This window comes from Malus domestica, chromosome 07 (assembly GCF_042453785.1).
Source record: "Malus domestica chromosome 07, GDT2T_hap1".
In the NCBI taxonomy this organism is placed as follows: Eukaryota; Viridiplantae; Streptophyta; class Magnoliopsida; order Rosales; family Rosaceae; genus Malus; species Malus domestica.
The window spans coordinates 30,029,720-30,049,222 of NC_091667.1; the positions used below are offsets into that span (position 1 = coordinate 30,029,720).

The 19,503-nt window shown below is 41.8% G+C and overlaps 3 protein-coding genes across 3 annotated transcripts; all 3 read right to left on the bottom strand.

Moving 5' to 3' along the window:
* Positions 1-25: 25 nt before the first annotated feature.
* LOC139197587 (probable LRR receptor-like serine/threonine-protein kinase At3g47570) lies at positions 26-18,533 on the bottom strand. The gene is made up of 3 exons (XM_070825290.1): positions 18,463-18,533; positions 936-3,517; positions 26-819 (listed from the first exon to the last, which is right to left on the bottom strand). The coding sequence occupies exons 2-3, from the start codon at positions 2,872-2,874 to the stop codon at positions 404-406; spliced, it is 2,355 nt and encodes a 784-aa protein (XP_070681391.1). The 5' UTR covers positions 2,875-3,517; positions 18,463-18,533; the 3' UTR covers positions 26-403.
* On the bottom strand, positions 13,763-19,030 carry LOC139187593 (putative receptor-like protein kinase At3g47110). Its single transcript, XM_070825795.1, has 3 exons — positions 18,909-19,030; positions 18,045-18,504; positions 13,763-14,131 (listed from the first exon to the last, which is right to left on the bottom strand). The coding sequence occupies exons 1-3, from the start codon at positions 19,028-19,030 to the stop codon at positions 13,763-13,765; spliced, it is 951 nt and encodes a 316-aa protein (XP_070681896.1).
* On the bottom strand, positions 15,065-18,525 carry LOC103432950 (probable LRR receptor-like serine/threonine-protein kinase At3g47570). Its single transcript, XM_070825291.1, has 2 exons — positions 15,881-18,525; positions 15,065-15,764 (listed from the first exon to the last, which is right to left on the bottom strand). The coding sequence occupies exons 1-2, from the start codon at positions 17,883-17,885 to the stop codon at positions 15,349-15,351; spliced, it is 2,421 nt and encodes an 806-aa protein (XP_070681392.1). The 5' UTR covers positions 17,886-18,525; the 3' UTR covers positions 15,065-15,348.
* Positions 19,031-19,503: the final 473 nt, after the last annotated feature.

Genomic DNA, 19,503 nt, shown 5'->3' on the forward strand with positions numbered 1-19,503 from the left:
CCTGACTACACCCGTATGCAAGAGGTGCGCTTAACGTTTATTTTTGCAGGCTGTGTACGAAAAGGCTTGCATACATACATACATACATATATATACATATATATACACACACACCAAACTTGAATTGACAAATTCTAAACTTAAAATTGCATAATTTAATTATAAGAACATGAACCAACCTTAAATTGACAAATTTCAAATTTCCAAGCAAACATAAAGATGATCTTACAAATTAAGATCATTCACAAAACATACAAAATGAAATTGCAAAACGGAAAAATCCACTTCACTTGTTCCAGTCCTCCTCGTCATCATTCAGAAGATCACCATGCAAAATTCAAGCACTGTCATGGGATTTTATTTAATGATAACAGGGTATCATTACTCACTACTTAGGTCGTCATCACAGATTCTCTCTGGGCATCCTAGTTCCAGTTAGCACATCCCTTATTAGACTCAATTCAGCTACCACATTGCTCATGTCCTTTCGCTCTCTCGGCGTCACTACAGAACAAGCAACTCCTACTCTTGCAATGTTAGTCAAGCACTCCACAACCCTTTTTCTTTGATCATTTGGGGCATGATTCCCCCTATTACTTCTGGGATTAGTACTGCTGCTGCTTTCTTCTATTTGAACAAGTAGTGGATCACATATTTCTCCCACACGTTCTGGTAGAGCCGTTATAACAAAATTGTGCAGGTCCATACCACCTTTAAACATGTCATCTGTCGGCCTCTTGCCAGTTAACATCTCCAACAACAGTATTCCGTAGCTATACACATCGCCATATGTTGACAGCTCGCCTCCCATTCCATACTCTTAAGTTATATGCACAAAAACATAGCTTTGTTCTTATGTGTGACTTCAAAAAACTCATGCTATATACAAAACCATACTGGAAGCACAAATAAAATATATACAAAAGAAAATTTACCTGGGGGAGTATAGCCTATGGTGCCTTTTATGACATTGGAACTGCTCTCGTGCAAAGGAGATGGGCAAGAAGCATCCTGGAGGTACCTTGCTAAACCGAAATCACCAACACAAGCAGTCATGTCATTGTCTAACAAAATGTTGCTAGGCTTTATATCACAATGAACTATTGGTATGTGGGAGCGGTTGTGCAAATAATCCAGAGCATACGCTACATCGATGGCAATGTTAACTCTTTGAGTGAGATTCAGATTCTTTGGCAGATTGGCTGGCCTATCTACTCCTTGAGCTGATATGTGCAGCCACTCATCTAGGCTTCCATTCACCATGAACTCATACACCAGGGCTTTGAAATCGTTTCCTTGAAAGTCAATGCTTGAACAAGCAGTCAGTAGCTTGACAAGATTTCGATGCCTAATGCTTTTCAAGGCTTCACATTCAGATATGAAACTTTTAGAAGCTCTTGAAGTTTGAAGATTGAGTACTTTCACCGCAACATTTATTTCTTCATGCTGATTGAGAACTCCCTTGTATACGGACCCGAAACTTCCAGAACCAATCAGATTCGAAGCAGAGAACCCATCAGTTGCTTTGAGGAGATCTCCATAGGACAGTTTCAAAAGTGAAACCCCCAGTGATGATCCTGAAGTTGACTTGAGCGCTCTAGCCTTTCTTGATCGATAAAGAAGCGCAAGTAACAACACCAAGACCAAGCCGACAACCCCACAGGAAACTGAGATAATTAAGTTCAGCTTAGGAGATAACCCGCGCTTAGATTGCTTGGAGATGCATTTAGGCAATCTTAAGTTAGGTATACCTCCACAAAGCCGTGTGTTTCCCACAATAGATACCGCACTTGCATTCTTAAAAACTCCTTGGATTGGTACTGCACCTTCAAAATCGTTAAATGAAAGGTTCAAATTATGCAAGAAGGGCAAACTCCCCAAGTAGTTGGGAATTATGCCAGACAATTTGTTGTGAGAGAGGTCAAAATCTTCAATTCCTCTCAAAGAGCTCAAGGATTTAGGAATTGTCCCCTGCAATAAATTTTCTCTCAGAGACAGAGTCGTCAAACTTGTGCAACTCCCTAAGCTTTGTGGAATCTCACCAGATAACTTGTTTTCAGAAACATCCAAGATAACAAGATGCTGTAAGTTACCTCCTTCCATGGGAATGGATTCAGTAAGTTGGTTTCCAGATAGATTCAAGTGAAAAGGTAAATTGATTACTTGTTTTGGAATTGGACCGCTAAGATTGTTGTGGGAAAGATCCAAATCTAACATAAACCTGCAGTCTCCAAGACTTTGTGGTATGCTTCCATTTAACTTGTTTGAGTTGAGATACAAATTGCTTAATGAAGTGAGATTCCCTAGAGATGATGGAACATTACCTGACAGTTCATTGACTTGTAGATCTAGGCCATAAAGCTTATTCAGTTTACATATTGAACTCGGTATAGTGCCTGCCAATAAATTTGCATAAAAGCTTAGTCTCTCCAAGTTGATAAGATTTCCAACCCCGATGGGAATGCTTCCGCGTATCTGATTCTCATAGAAATATATTAGCCTGAGCTTTGTTGAGAGATTGCTCACAGATTCAGGCATCACTCCTCCAAAATTATTGAAGCCGATAGATAAAACTTCTAAATTGGTGCAATTAACTAGGGAAGAGATGAAATCCAAGTCACCTTCCTCATTATTTCCAAGATTGTTCTTAAAAAGTGAAAACCGATACAAATTTGACAGGCGTGCCAGACTAGGCACTTTGCCAGTAAACTTATTGGATGAGATAGAAAATACTAAAAGGTTTGAGGCATTGGAGATTGAAGCTGGTACGGGTCCAGTGAATTGGTTGGAATCGAAAATAAAGGTTTCGAGGTTTGGAAATATAGTGTGGCCCAAGCCAGGAGGAAGAGTTCCATGAAGGTTGTTTTGAAACATATAAATGACTTTAATTGACGAGAGGTTGTATATGGAGGGAGGGATGGTACCATTCAAGTAATTTGAAGCCAATGAAAAATGAATTAAGCTTTTCAACTGGCCAAGCCTATTTGGAATACCTCCGTGCAGATTGTTTCCAAATACAGATAGCCACCAAGGAGAAGAAAGATTCCCAAAAGAAGGTGGGATTATCCCATAAAAATTGTTATTGCCAAAATCAAGTACCTGAAGCTTGGACAATGAGGCAATTTCAGTTGGAAGTTCGCCACTAAGAGTGTTGCCATATAAGTCAAGGTATTGGAGGTTAGAGCAACGTGATATGTTGAATGGAATATGACCACCGAAGGAGTTGTTATGAAGGAATAGTTCTTCCAAGCGGAACAAACGACCAATTTCTGGAGGGATGGTGTGGCTGAAGCTATTGTTCTGGAGATATAAAGCCCTCAGAAAGCTCAAGTTTCCAATGTGGGGAGATAGGTGGCCTGCCAGCCCGCTTGATTGGAGGTCGAGCACTGTAACCCTCTGGTGTCTGCGGCCACAAGTAATGCCTGACCAATGACAGAAGTGGAGGGATTCATTCCAAGAGCTAAGGATGCCCAGGGAATCGGTCACAATTTCAGCTTTGAAGGCAAGCAAGGAAAGCCTATCAACCTCATTTTCCGCTAAACGCGAGGAGGAGGCAAAGCTAAAAAGAAAGAGAAGAAAGAGTGGTTGCATGAAAATAAACCAAATGCTAATATGAATACTTGAGAACTCCATTTTAGCTAGGCTTCAAAATAAAGCTCTGGATATTTATATATCCTTAGTAACGTAAATCGATGAACAAAAAAGAGTCAATTTTAGTGTCAAGCAGATCAAAATATGGTGCGGAAAAACCCAAATCGCTTTGACCGTTTCTGCGTGCATGCCGTGGTTGATGGTTTTGGGGCACCTGCAATAATTTTTAAATCAAAAATGCTACTCTTACCATATTTTTCATATCATATTTGTACCTCCTTTCTAATAGAGATGAATCTAGATGTACTAATAGGTTAACCTCTATTAGATGGGTGGTACAAATGTGATATGAAAAATGTGTTAAATGTGGCATTACTCTTCTTCATTAGGTATTTACAAAGCCATTTCAAGCTTGCAGATTAAGTGAAAGGAGAAACTTTTCAGGTTGCCAGAAAGACGGTCTGGTACTCCAAGTGTAATAACACAATTTGTTTGAAACTTGGAAAAAAGAAAATTTAACCATTATCTTATTACACGTGTACCGTGCCGTATTTCCGACACACTGAAAAAATTCATCTAGTAAAAGAACCAATCTGAATAAAAAATAAATAAAACAGAGAGTTATCATAGAAAACAGAAAGTGACTTACACGTTAGTCATGAAATGTTCGGCCTTAGTGGAATGTTAGCTAGTTTTGCACTAGCTAGTTTTCCACCGTAATGCAAATGGTAAATTGGCTAGTTTTCTACTCTCATAATTATTACTCTTGCAAATTGCGATGCATCATTGTGACGTAGCAAATACTCTTTGTTTTTTTTATATGAAAGTACAATTTTCATTAAAGAGACTAGAAAATGTACGAGAGAACAGAAGGTTTAAATGAGTGACCCCTGAAAAAAATTAAAAAAATTGCCCGGATTTTCAACCTGGAATAAAGAGAAAAAAAATGGGCCACCAACATCAAAGTACGAACACGCATTCAATAGAACTATCCTCGATCACTGTCATCTCGATATGTTGACATGTTGTTGACTAAATTGTCTCGTCCTAAAATTTTCTCTCAGTGAGGTTTAAGTAATCAGGAATTTAAAAAATAATTATTCCAAAAATTTCAACTAACGTAATTAATTTGGTGATTAGCAATAGCATGCACTGATACAAACAAAAACTTGAATTCCAATCTCATGATGATTTATCTAAATCTAATGAGTAGTTTTCAATTAAAAAAATCTAGTAAGTAATTACAAATTATACAAACAAAAATATGCGATCGTGATTTATACTACAAAAATTGATCAAAATAAGATGATTTCTTCACTCCTATAAGACAAAAATACCTGCATCAATACTACATAAGTTCTATAGTTCCTATGAAAAACCTGTATTTAACCAACATACTCTTTTCAAATGGAATTTGGTGTCTGAAAAATGAGAAATTCAAAAACTTTGCTGCAAAAATTAAAAAACAAAACAAAACAAAAACCAAACACTTACTATGTATTATTGTAGACATCGAAATTTCGTAAATAAATGTTGACCGATAAATCAAAGTGTCAACGCTCATGTATTACATAAATTTTACACGTAGCGTGTGACTCAACGAAAATTGAAATGAGTTGGAAAAGTCATCAAATAGGACACGTGTCAACACCTGGCAGAAACGACTTATTTCATCTGGGATATTATATTCAAAATTAGGCATTGGAAAATTCTATAAATACAAGCCCATTTCATTCATTTAGGGGACCGATTCATATTACACCTTGAAGCTCTGAAGCTCTGAAACTCCGAAGCTCTCAAGCACCCAAGTTCCCGAAGAATCAAGAAAGCCTTCTCCGTTCTTCGTTCATCGTTCTTCCAAGATCAAGCCCCGACGGCCATTGGATCAACAATCATCCACCAATTCAAGATCAAGCCCCGACAGCCCTTGAAGAAAGTGTTCTTCGTTCATCGTTCTTCCAAGATCAAGCCCCGACGGCCCTTGAAGAAAGCACCATCGTTCATCATCCGTTCATCCAAGATCAAGCCCCAACGACCCTTGGATCAACAACGTCGACAAATCCACACATCCAACCGTTCTTCAAAATCAAGCCCAAAAACCCTTGAAGATCCGTTCATCACTGTTCTTCAAGATCACCAAGCCCAAAAGCCCTTGGAGATCCATTCATCACTGTTCTTCAAAGATCAAGCCCAAAAGCCCATTCAAAGATCCGCTCAAATCCACATTCAAGATCAAGTCCACGGCCCTTGAAGAACGTTCATCCTTAGATCAAGCCCAACGGCCCTTTGGATCAATCACACATCCACAAATACACACCTTACGGAGATCGAATCAGAGGATCAAATTAGAGAGAGATTGTAACCCAAAATCATCAAATACATAATATTTGTTTGTGCACGTTGTTCTTGTCTCTTTCGTTTCAGGAATTTTCCGTGTTCACAAATTGGCACGCCCAGTGGGACAATCTCTGCCTCTCATCTCTTTCTCCGTTCAAGAAATTCAAGCGCACTTCCAAAATTAATGGCTTCAAGGAAGGCTCAAACTGTTCCCGCAACTGGCGTAAAGAACAAAAGCGCCCTCGTCGCAAGAGGTGTCACTTTAGGCATTACGACTCGAAGCATGGCAAGAGCTACTTCTGCCGCCTCTTTCACCTCTGCATCAACTCTATCAAGGGAACAAAAGCACCCAAGGCACGAGCCTTTGATCACCTTAGCCTCACTAAGGGCACCAAGGGGGGAAAGCCCAAGGAAATACTCCGAATCCATGCTCTCCAATGCCGATTCAAGCGACAGTTCAGCCATGCAAGTCATGACCATTGGAGCAACTTCAATCGATGAGCAGCTGGCTCAAATGAATGAAGCAATCGCAAAGCTAACCCGAACTGTGGAAGAAAAAAACTTGCAAATTGCAGCACTAGTCAACCGACTGGAGGCGCAGGACGGCGATAAACCCGACCCAGATGATGATCCACTAAAGGGAGGAGCTGGCGGAGACGAAGAACCCCCGGTGAAGAAAATCGATGGGAAGCCGGAGCCAGACCAAGCGGCAGCACTCATGGGATCTCTTTCTATCCAGCAGCTGCAGGAGATGATCACCAACACCATCAAGGCACAGTACGAAGGGAGCTCACATACCTCATTGTTCTACTCGAAGCCCTATTCCAAGAAGATTGATGCCTTAAGGATGCCGAGGGGTTATCAACCACCAAAGTTCATGCAATTTGATGGAAAGGGAAACCCGAAACAGCACGTTGCCCACTTCGTTGAAACTTGCAACAACGCAGGAACCGAAGGGGATTACCTCGCCAAGCAGTTTGTGCGCTCGCTAAAAGGAAACGTCTTTGAGTGGTACACAGACCTAGAGCCTGAGTCCATCAACAGCTGGGAGCAATTAGAGCGGGAATTCCTCAACCGCTTCTACAGCACCCACCGCACTGTGAGCATGCTAGAGCTAACGAGCACAAAGCAGTGGAAAGATGAGCCAGTCATTGACTACATCAACAGATGGCGCACTATAAGCCTCGACTGTAAAGACAGGCTCTCGGAAACCTCTTCAATCGAGATGTGCATCCAAGGTATGCAATGGGGTTTGCAATACATCCTTCAAGGCATTAAACCACGGACCTTCAAGGAATTGGCCACTCGCGCCCATGACATGGAGTTGAGCATCGCCCATCATGGGAAGAAAGAACCGATCGCCGACTACAAGAACGACAAAGCTCTTGGGACAAAGGTGGAAAAGGCTGCATGGAAACCCACCAAGGAAGCGATGACGGTCAACACATCTCCCGTCAAAATATCCACACGAGGCAAGGCGATTCAAACCGAAGCTTTTCGTGATCAAGAGACGCGTCGACGCACTTTGAAGGAGCTTGAGGAGAAAACTTATCCATTCCCCGACTCTGATGTGGTTGCCATGCTAGATGACCTGTTGGACAAGAAGGTGATCAGTTTGCCTAAGTGCAGACGGCCGGAAGAGATGAATCGTACTGACAGTCCAAGATACTGTAAATTCCACCGCTTCATCAGTCATCCGACCGAAAAGTGTTTCGTGCTGAAAGATCTCATCATGAAGCTGGCTCAGAAAGGAATCATCGAGCTAGATCTTGACGATGTGGGGGAGTCAAACTGTACCACCTTCACTTCTGGCTTTTCCGACTCAAAGTTTTCACCTCAACCGTTGGGGGCATCCTCCAAGACAAGCAAAGTAGAAGGATGGACTCAAGTCACCCCTAAGAAATTGCACAAGAAGCATACGTCTCCTCCACAAGTCCGCCAATCGGAAAGGGGGCAAATCAGCTCTTGTCAACCTTCAAAGCAACGTGAACGTGTTGAAGATGATGAAATTGCGACACAAAAATCGTCCGTTGCCATAACGATGCGTGACTTCTTGCCCGAAGACTTCTTCAATCATGCGGTCAAAGCTCCTTGCTATGAAAATTGTGAGGAACGCCTCTCCCGGATTGCTTGACAAAATTCACAAATGCTCATCGCCTGCACGAGCCTAAACTGCATGGCACAATGCTCCTGGTCTGCACGAGCATAAAAGGCAACACCAACGCTCCTGGTCTGCACGAGCCTAAAAGGCGACAACCCAAAGCTCCTTGTCTGCACGAGCTGAAACTGCAACACGGCACCAAATGCTCATTGTCTGCACGAGTTGAAACTGCAAACGACACCAACACTCCTTGTCTGCACGAGTTGAAACTGCAAACGGCACCAAAAGAAATTACCAAGAAAGAAAAAAAAAATGTATTCGAACTACGTTAAGACTTGATCTCTTCTTTGGAAGGGTACGTAGGCAGCTTGAATATTCAATTTCGAGTTCAGTCACATCAAAATCAAAAGAATAAATGTTTTATTAAAGAAGGTCAATTTCATTACAAATTTATTTTGTTAAGAAAATTTGCAATTTTCTTTGTACAAAATTAAATTACAGTTTCTTCGAAAAAAAAAAATTTGAATACATATGTTATTATGTATTTAGAAAAAAAAAAGAAAAAAAAACATATGTTATTATGTATTTAGAAAAAAAAAAAAAAAAAAAAAAAAAAAGGGAAACATATATATATATATGTCTCGGCCCAACACCAAGCTCCAGCAGCAACAAGGCATCAGCAGCCAGCTCACCAAAATGAGGACATCCAAACCCAAGTGGCAGTGACCAGGCCCAAGCCTATTGTCCAAATTCAGTACCATACCCCCGATGAACTCTCACTTCCCGTTCCCTCTCTCTCTCTTCGCTCTCTTTCGGAAGCCCTGCAAATTCACCTTCGAGAAACGAAACCCTAGATTCTCTATCACTTTCCCGAGAAAATCTCCAGGAAAAGATTGAATCTTTCTCTTTCCGAAGGTCCTAACTTCCTCATTTCCCCATCCAATTTTATCCGAACTCCAACATTCCGATTAAACCCTAGATCCCAAATCCGAGTAATTCATTTGGGTAATGGGTAAAGTTCTCAGAGAAACCTCCAGGCCCTCGTCGTCTTCGGCTTCTCCAGCCTCTTCGCCGCCTCGGACCACAACTGCTGGGAGCGGTCGGAGGACATGGACACATCAGGCGCTGTGTACAAGATCGATAAAAAAAAACCACCAGGGGTCTGACATGGCTGGCGAAACCGCCGCTGCTCTCACCGCTGCTTCTATTGTGTTCAAATCACGTGCGGCCCAGCAGCTCTCTCTCTCCTCCTCCTCTCTCTAATCTCCCCTTATCGGGCGGGTATGGATCTCTACACTTTTCCGGTGGAGGGATTACTGCAGTCGGTCACTTCACTTGCTGCTTCAGAAATCGGTCTTTTCCCAGGATTCAAAAAAGAGCTAACTGAGCTTCGTCAATCGTCACTTGAGATTCAACAGTACTTAGGCGATGTTGCCCACCAACCACGGGATCGGAGCATGGCAGTCAGAATCTGGGTCAAGAATCTAAAAGACGTAGCTCATGATGCCGATGACGTCTTGGAGGACATCAACTACGAAGTTCTCCGGCGTACAGAAGAAATTCAAAACCACATGAAGAAGAAGGAGGAGATAATGGTGAATAGCAGGAATATAGTGATTTTAGCTTGGACTTTAGTGGCATTGTGCTGCGGATCGCATGCTTCTCACATTTTGTATTCTCTAGGAATTCATGCTGCTCATGGATCGTTTTGGGAGCTGCTGCATAATTCGTATGTGAAGGCGGGTTTAGCTACCGGAGCTTTGTTGGGACCTGGCCGTGACTTGCTTTTTGATGGTCTGAGAGCCTTCAAGAAAGGAGCACCAAACATGAATTCTCTTGTCGGATTTGGATCCCTCGCAGCTTTTACAATTAGTGCAGTCTCGCTTCTCAACCTTGGGCTTCAATGGGATGCAGCGTTCTTCGATGAGCCGGTCATGCTTCTTGGTTTTGTGCTCCTAGGACGTTCTCTCGAGGAAAGGGCAAGGATCAAGGCATCTAGTGATATGAATGAACTCTTGTCACTGATGAACACACAAGCAAGACTTGTAATTGGTTCCCCGGAAAATGATTCCTTCAGCAACAGTGTACTTTTCTCTGATGCAATATGCGTTGAAGTCCCAACTGACAAGGTTCGGGTTGGAGACTCTGTGTTGGTTTTTCCAGGAGAAACCATACCTGTGGATGGAAGAGTTGTGGCTGGAAGAAGTGTTGTCGACGAATCCATGCTCACAGGAGAATCACTTCCTGTATTCAAGGAAAAAGACCTTACTGTCTCAGCTGGAACAATAAACTGGGATGGTCCTCTGCAGGTTGAAGCATCTTCAACTGGCTCCAATTCAATGATATTCAAGATCGTTCGCATGGTTGATAAATGCTCAAGGACATGAAGCACCCATACAAAGGCTTGCTGATTCAATAGTTGGACCTTTTGTATATAGTATAATGACTCTATCAGATCTCTCTCTCTCTAAACTAAGCTTTCTCTCTCTAGAATCTGCAGCAATGATAAACAGTATGTTGAGGCTCTCTCTCTCCTCTGACCCCAAGCTCCTCTTCAGCTACACCACCAACTCCTCCAGTGTTGCTCCGCTTCACCAACTCCTCGACGCCGTCGTCCACTCTGACTCTGTGGAGTCGTCACTGAGCCTCAACCTTTCCCCCGTGTAGGACTGCTTTGTCTGTCATCTCTTTCTCGTTTAGCAACCTCTGACGACGACAAGCACCGCCGTTCTCCTCCTGCAAAGTGACAGCTGGTAACAAAAGAAGAATAACTCAGCAGTCAGCACCTCGTCTTCTTCATTCCGTCATCTCCACCGTCAAAGTCCCGAAAAACACAGAGTCCGTCAACCAGATCTGGCATGCTGTTTATGGCTAAGACGAATGAGGAGTCGTAGTGATGCAGCTGGTGCTGGAACAGAGGCCAGTGGTGAAAGTCGAGCGGAGCAGAGTGACATTTATGGCAAGCTTCTGGACTCCGGCACCGTGGCCTGTGAAAGTGCAAGTGAAGAAATTCCCACAGGTGGTGTTGAGAGTGATCATCGTTGGTAGGCTCGTGAACTCGTCGTGAAAACGGAGGAGTTGATCTCGATCTTCGATGAGGTCAATGATGACGGTGGCGGCTCTGAAGAGGGTTGTGGGAAGCGGCTGATGAGACGATTGAAGCTTAAGTCGACTACCTCAAGACTTGGGAGGGCAGCAACAAAGTCGTCTTCCTCCTCCTCAAATACACGATTAGCACCATCGCAATTGCTTTAAACTTAGCCTCCGCAGAAAACACCAGGATCTGCAGCAGAAACCTCGAAGCTGAAGGATGAGTTGGTCTCGGACTGTTGCTTAGATCTTCCAGCCTTCTCTCTCTCTCTGAGACATGGTGGCCCCATCCTCTCCTCCTTGCTCCGCCATGGCTGCGGCCTTTGAATGAGATTAACAAAACCAAAGTTTGACAATCCACACCCAAAGACCTCATCCGTCTTTTACCTCGCGGCTGCCAACAACTTCAAAGACCGCTGTCAAACGACTAGTCGGCCGAGAAGCGCTTCCTCAAACTCCAGCTCTTCGTCCGTCTTCGTCTGCTTCCTGCAAATTCCTCTACCCACCACCCAAATTTATACAGAAAAAAATATTTAAAAAAAAAAAAAAAAGGATGGTGGAGCAAAGTGGTGCTGGCACCACGTGAAAAAAGAAAAGAAAAGGGGAATGGTGGATCAGCACCATATGAAAGCAAAAATAAAAATAAAAATAAAAATAAAAATAATAAAAATAAAAAAATAAATTAAAGTAAAAAAAAAAATATATATATATATATATATATATAATAATTAAAAAAAAAAAAGGAGAGAAGGTGGATTCTTGGTGGCTGCAAAGGGGAAGGGTTTTGGAATGGTGGATCAATCCACGTGAAAAAATATACATATATATATATATATATATATATACATAATACATGTATGTATGGAGCAAAAAAAAAAAAAAATCCAAATGCATCGAGAGAAATAAAGTCCGTTTTTCTTTATTTCTTTTTGGAAATTTTACATAAATTTGCATTGTACATACAGAAAAAAAAAAATCAAATCAAATCAAATTTACAAAAAGGGATCTTCAAAGACGATCAGGTGGCGCCTCACCACTCGGCAGAGCTCCAGGAAGAAGAGGCGTCGGAGGTTGACTGTTTGAAGCCACACCACTCAGCGGAACTCCAGGAAGAAGAGGAGTCAGAGGTTGATCATTTGGAGCTTCACTACGCGGTACAGCCCCAGAAGACGAAGGCAAATGTTGTTGGAACAAACCCACAAACCTCCGATGATCAAGTAAAATCTGACCATCAGATTCCTGCATCTGGTCAATTTTCCTCTTCATGTTTGTGGCATAGTTGTGTGCGAGCTTGTGCAACTGTTTATTCTCATGCTTGAGCCCCCTAGTCTCCTGTTTGAGACTCATCACTTCAGCCGCCAACGATTCAACTTGACGGGTTCGAGCAAATAGGCGTTGGGCCATGTTGGACACAGAACCCGCACACTGCACACTAAGAGCCAGAGACTCCTTAACAGCCAACTCATCAGACCGCCTGGAAAGTAGTCTGTTATCTTTGGGGGTGACAAGGTTCCGGGCCACCACCGCAGCGGTCATATCATTCTTAATCACCGAATCCCCAACGGTGAGAGGACCAGTAGGGGATATAAAGGATGGGCGCCATATGTTGTCTGGAGAAGGCGGGACTGCCTCTTCACCAAGATTCAAGTCAAAACGACGGTCGGAGGGTCCAGACATTTTCAAAGTATTGAAGGAGGAAGAGATCGGACAAATCAAGAGCTTAGAAGTACAAGAGGTGAGTTTTCACAAGCGAAAATTCAAGTGTGTTTTGAAACGAACAGCGTGCCTCTATAAAAAATCAGCACTCGACGGGATTTCAGAGATCGAAGAGGCGAGCTCAGAATTCGAATAGGCCATTCAAAAATCGAAGAGGCAAGCTCAGAAATCGGAGAAGCATCTTGCTTTTCCAGACGCGTCGGCACCCGTCACACGCAAACTCAGCTTTGCGAAAATCACGGGCAATTTGTCGAAGCGCCGATCCCAGATATCGAAGAGGCGCCAGTCTTTTTCAGCCACGTCAACACCCATCACACGCAAACTCAGCTTTGCAGAAATCACGGGTAATTTGTCGAAGCGCCGATCCCAGTTATCGAAGAGGCGCCAGTATTTTTCAGCAGCGTCAACACCTGTCACATGCACACTCAGCTTGGCGGAAATTACGGACAATTTGTCGAAGATTTCTGATAAAGAAGAAATCACGTGAAGCCTTACTGTTCAATCACGCATTAGTTGCCGACACGAGTGAAAGAATAGTACCTCTACAGGTATTAAGGGACCTCCTATAACTGTCCACCTTCACCTTCCATAGCGAGGCAGACATACAGAGCCTTTCTTCATCTCCAAAGATGCTTTCCCAACGAAGCCTCTCGAGTCATTCAGTGTTCCTTATTCCTTGGGGTACCTCTGCAAGCCAATGACTCCAAAGCAAAAGTATCTCATATCACCGAAATCACCAAAACAGCTACGCCATTGTTCATGTGCATTCGCTCAAAGAGCTTTCAGTGTAACTTCAAAAAATTAATGAAATCTTTTATTCCGTTCAAAGAGCTTTCAGGTGAAGGAAGTATGGAAGAAGCATCTGACAAATAACATGCTAAACCGAAATCACCAAAACAGGTAGTCAGGCCATCGTCCAAGAGAATGTTAATCGGTTATTGGCCTGTGAGAGCGATTGTGCAAATAATCCCGAGCAGACCCTAGGTCAATGGCAATGTTTACTCTCTGAATAAGATCTGAATGCTTCTGCAGATTGGTTGACATGTTTACTCTTTGAATTGACCGATTCAGCCATTCTTCTAGGCTTCCTTTCACCTTGAACCAGTTAACCAAAGCCTTGAACTCGTTTCCGTGAAAATCGATGCTTGAACAAGCAGTCGGTAGTTTCCTATGCTGATTGAGAATTGTCTTGTTGAGATCTCCATAAGACAATTTCAAGAGCGAAACCCCTAGATCCTCAAGTTGACTTAAGTTCTCTTGCTTTTCTTGATCGGCAAGGAAGCACAAGTTACAACACTACGATCAATCCAACAACCCCACAAGCAATTGAGAGAATATTTTCAGCCTAAGAAGTAGTACTTTCTTAGATAAAGCATAAGGGCAATCTTAAATTAGGTGTACCGCCATAAAGCTGTGTGTTTCCCATGTTAGAAATTAAATTTGTGTTTTCTAAAATTCCTTGCATTGCTACTGCACCTTCAAAATTGTAATGAGAGGTTCAAATTCTGCAACTTGAAACGCTCCAAATAGTTGGGAATTCTGCCGGAAAGGTTGCTACGAGAAAGATCGAAATATTCAACCCCTCTCAAAGAACTCAAGGATTAAGGAATTGTCCCATCCGATAAGTTACCTCTCAGAGACAGTCCTCAAACTCATGCAACTCCCAAACAGTTTTGGAAACTCGTGCAATTCCTGAATCTTTAAACCTCCAAAACATTTCTGGAAATTGGTTTCCATTGTAAGCAATATTTACTATGTTTGGAAATAAAGGGTGATCCGAGCCAGGAGGAAGAGTTCCGTGACAGAAAAGTATTCTATTGAAGAGAGGTTGTATATGGAAGGAAATAATAAACTTTTCAACTGTCCGAGGCTATTTGGAATATCTCCATGCAAAAATTGGCTACAGATAATACTTTAAGAGAGGTAAGATCTCTAAGTTGTTTGTTTTAACTTTTGTGTAAATGATCATGTGTAAATAAAATTTTAACTAATATTGACGCTTTTTGGTTCAAAATTTGAATGGTTATGCAAAATAATGTGTTATAAGGTTGAACTCCATGGGCGAATCCGAACACAATCCAAATAAATCTAAACCTACTTCAAACCTGAACCTGACTACACCCGTATGCAAGAGGTGCGCTTAACGTTTATTTTTGCAGGCTGTGTACGAAAAGGCTTGCATACATACATACATACATATATATACATATATATACACACACACCAAACTTGAATTGACAAATTCTAAACTTAAAATTGCATAATTTAATTATAAGAACATGAACCAACCTTAAATTGACAAATTTCAAATTTCCAAGCAAACATAAAGATGATCTTACAAATTAAGATCATTCACAAAACATACAAAATGAAATTGCAAAACGGGAAAATCCACTTCACTTGTTCCAGTCCTCCTCGTCATCATTCAGAAGATCACCATGCAAAATTCAAGCACTGTCATGGGATTTTATTTAATGATAACAGGGTATTATTACTCACTACTTAGGTCGTCATCACAGATTCTCTCTGGGCATCCTAGTTCCAGTTAGCACATCCCTTATTAGACTCAATTCAGCTACCACATTGCTCATGTCCTTTCGCTCTCTCGGCGTCGCTACAGAACAAGCAACTCCTACTCTTGCAATGTCAGTCAAGCACTCCACAACCCTTTTTCTTTGATCATTTGGGGCATGATTCCCCCTATTACTTCTGGGATTAGTACTGCTGCTGCTTTCTTCTATTTGAACAAGTAGTGGATCACATATTTCTCCCACACGTTCTGGTAGAGCCGTTATAACAAAATTGTGCAGGTCCATACCACCTTTAAACATGTCATCTGTCGGCCTCTTGCCAGTTAACATCTCCAACAACAGTATTCCATAGCTATACACATCGCCATATGTTGACAGCTTGCCTCCCATTCCATACTCTTAAGTTATATGCACAAAAACATAGCTTTGTTCTTATGTGTGACTTCAAAAAACTTATGCTATATACAAAACCATACTGGAAGCACAAATAAAATATATACAAAAGAAAATTTACCTGGGGGAGTATAGCCTATGGTGCCTTTTATGACATTGGAACTGCTCTCGTACAAAGGAGATGGGCAAAAAGCATCCCGGAGGTACCTTGCTAAACCGAAATCACCAACACAAGCAGTCATGTCATTGTCTAACAAAATGTTGCTGGGCTTTATATCACAATGAACTATTGGCATGTGGGAGCGGTTGTGCAAATAATCCAAAGCATATGCTACATCGATGGCAATGTTAACTCTTTGAGTGAGATTCAGATTCTTTGGCAGATTGGCTGGCCTACCTACTTCTTGAGCTGATATGTGCAGCCACTCATCTAGGCTTCCATTCACCATGAACTCATACACCAGGGCTTTGAATTCGTTTCCTTGAAAGTCAATGCTTGAACAAGCAGTCAGTAGCTTGACAAGATTTCGATGCCTAATGCTTTTCAAGGCTTCACATTCAGATATGAAACTTTTAGAAGCTCTTGAAGTTTGAAGATTGAGTACTTTCACCGCAACATTTATTTCTTCATGCTGATTGAGAACTCCCTTGTATACGGACCCGAAACTTCCAGAACCAATCAGATTCGAAGCAGAGAACCCATCAGTTACTTTGAGGAGATCTCCATAGGACAGTTTCAAGAGTGAAACCCCCAGTGATGATCCTGAAGTTGACTTGAGCGCTCTAGCCTTTCTTGATCGATAAAGAAGAGCAAGTAACAACACCAAGACCAAGCCGACAACCCCACAGGAAACTGAGATAATTAAGTTCATCTTAGGAGATAACCCGCGCTTAGATTGCTTGGAGATGCATTTAGGCAATCTTAAGTGAGGTATACCTCCACAAAGCCGTGTGTTTCCCACAACAGATACCGCACTTGCATTCTTAAAAACTCCTTGGATTGGTACTGCGCCTTCAAAATCGTTAAATGAGAGGTTCAAATTATGCAAGAAGGGGAAACTCCCCAAGTAGTTGGGAATTATGCCAGACAATTTGTTGTGAGAGAGGTCAAAATCTTCAATTCCTTTCAAAGAGCTCAAGGATTTAGGAATTGTCCCCTGCAATAAATTTTCTCTCAGAGACAGAGTCGTCAAACTTGTGCAACTCCCTAAGCTTTGTGGAATCTCACCAGATAACTTGTTTTCAGAAACATTCAAGAAAACAAGATGCTGTAAGTTACCTACTTCCAAGGGAATGGATTCAGTAAGTTGGTTTCTAGCTAGATTCAAGTGAACAAGTAAATTGATGACTTGTTTTGGAAATGGACCGCTAAGATTGTTGTGGGAAAGATCCAAATATATCAAAAACCTGCAGTCTCCGAGACTTTGTGGTATGCTTCCATTTAACTTGTTTGACCGGAGATACAAATTGCTTAATGAAGTTAGATTTCCTAGAGATGATGGAACATTACCTGACAGTTCATTGGCTTGTAGATCTAGGCCATAAAGCTTATTCAGTTTACATATTGAACTCGGTATAGTGCCTGCCAATAAATTCGCATAAAAGCTTAGTCTCTCCAAGTTGATAAGATTTCCAACCCCGACGGGAATGCTTCCGCGTATCTGATTCTCATATAAATATATTCCCTTGAGCTTTGTTGAGAGATTGCTGATAGATTTAGGCAGCACTCCTCCAAAATTATTGGTACCGATAGATAACACTTCTAAATTGGTGCAATTAACTAGAGAAGAGATGAAATCCAAGTCACCTTCCTCATTATTTCCAAGATTGTTTTCATCAAGTTCAAACCAAGACAAATTTGACAGGCGTGCCAGACTAGGCACTTTTCCAGTAAACTTATTGAATGCGATATCAAATTTTGAAAGGTTTGAGGCATTGGAGATTGAAGCTGGTACTGATCCAGTGAATTGGTTGGCATAGAAAACAAATGTTTCGAGGTTTGGAAATATAGTGTGGCCCAAGCCAGGTGGAAGAGTTCCATGAAGGTTGTTTTGAAACATATAAATGATTTGAATTGACGAGAGGTTGTATATGGAGGGAGGGATGGTACCATTCAAATAATTCATAGCCAGTGAAAAACCCGTTAAGCCTTTCAACTGGCCAAGGCTATTTGGAATACCTCCATGGAGATTATTTTGAGGCAAAGATAGCCTCGAAAGAGAAGAAAGATTCCCAAAAGAAGGTGGGATTTTCCCGTAAAAATTGTTCTTGCCTAAACCAAGTACCTGAAGCTTGGACAATGAGGCAATTTCAGTTGGAAGTTCGTCACTAAGAGTGTTGCCATTTAAGCGTAGGTATTGGAGGTTAGAGCAACGTGATATGTTGAATGGAATATGACCACCGAAGGAGTTGTTATCAAGGAATAGTTCTTCCAAGCGGAACAAACGACCAATTTCTGGAGGGATGGTGTGGCTGAAGCTATTGTTCTGGAGGTATAAAGCCCTCAAAAAGCTCAAGTTTCCAATGTGGGGAGATAGGTGGCCTGCCAGCCTGCTTGATTGGAGGTCGAGCACCGTAACCCTCTGGTGTCTGTGGCCACAAGTGATGCCTGGCCAATGACAAAAGTGGAGGGATTCATTCCAAGGGCTAAGGATGCCGAGGGTATCGGTCACGATTTCAGCTTTGAAGGCAAGCAGGGAAAGCCTATCCACCTCATTTCCCGCTAAACGGGAGGAGGAGGCAGAGCTAAAAAGAAAGAGAAGAAAGAGTGGTTGGATGAATCTTAAATAACAAATAAATCTTAAATAACGATGATGTTACTGTTGATATTGTTGATAGGGATACACACCATTTTTAGGCCCCGTTTGGTATACTTTTTTTTCACCAAAAACTGCTTCACTTTAAAGCTAAGCAATAAAAAAAGTGTTTGGTAAAAGTAAAATATGCTGCTTATTTTAAAAGTAATAGCTTCTAGACAACAACTTTTAAAAGTAGCTTGTATGTTGTAATATCTTCATTAATTAATATTTTTATAATAACATTATTTGCCTTCCACACACATTTTATCCCTTAGAAAATAAAGTGACCGTTATGACCTACCATTACAAACACTATCCTTACACTATCAACATTATTACCACCACCATAACCTAACCATAACCACCACTACCGCCATTGTCATTACCATCATTAATGTCGTCGTTGCCACCACCACCACAACTGCAACCGCCACCATTGCCACCACTAGCACTACCACCGTCCCTAGCACCATTGTTACCTTTACACCCCAACCACCACATCCCACTATTAGCACCACCACCATACCTCCACTATAACCACAACTGCGACCACTACCGCCACAACCACAACTGCCACCATCGACATTAGCACTGCCATTAACACCATTATTACCTCTACACCCCAACCACCACATCCTGCTATTAACACCACCTCCATTCCTGCTACCATCACCACCATTGCAACCACCACCACCACTACCACTATTACCACCATTGTCCCCGCCACAGCTGTTGTCTCCCCACTCCTACTACTATATCTATTTTGTCATTGTATACAATTATATTACTGTTACATTAAAATTTACCAATGCTTTTACATTGCTTTTCTTACTCATATCACTTTTAAAACACAGTTAACCAAACGCTCATCTGCTTTATTTTACAGCTGATTATTCTTATAGCACAACAGAAGCAGTTTTTTTTTTAAAAGCATAGCAATCCCAAA

What these genes read in the sequence shown, in the direction of transcription:
- LOC139197587 (XM_070825290.1), bottom strand. Translation starts at nt 2,874, where the DNA reads ATGTTTCAAAACAACCTTCATGGAACTCTTCCTCCTGGCTTGGGCCAC. An exon ending in CATAGGCTATACTCCCCCAG is followed by an intron (nt 820 to 935) that starts GTAAATTTTCTT and finishes ATATAACTTAAG; the next exon opens with AGTATGGAATGGGAGGCGAG.
- LOC103432950 (XM_070825291.1), bottom strand. Translation starts at nt 17,885, where the DNA reads ATGAATTATTTGAATGGTACCATCCCTCCCTCCATATACAACCTCTCG. An exon ending in CATAGGCTATACTCCCCCAG is followed by an intron (nt 15,765 to 15,880) that starts GTAAATTTTCTT and finishes ATATAACTTAAG; the next exon opens with AGTATGGAATGGGAGGCAAG.
- LOC139187593 (XM_070825795.1), bottom strand. Translation starts at nt 19,030, where the DNA reads ATGGTGCTAGGGACGGTGGTAGTGCTAGTGGTGGCAATGGTGGCGGTT. An exon ending in GTAGTGGTGGTTATGGTTAG is followed by an intron (nt 18,505 to 18,908) that starts GTTATGGTGGTG and finishes CTTTCTTTTTAG; the next exon opens with CTCTGCCTCCTCCTCCCGTT. An exon ending in CCTCATTGTCCAAGCTTCAG is followed by an intron (nt 14,132 to 18,044) that starts GTACTTGGTTTA and finishes GATTGATCGTAG; the next exon opens with TGTTGTAACTTGTGCTTCCT.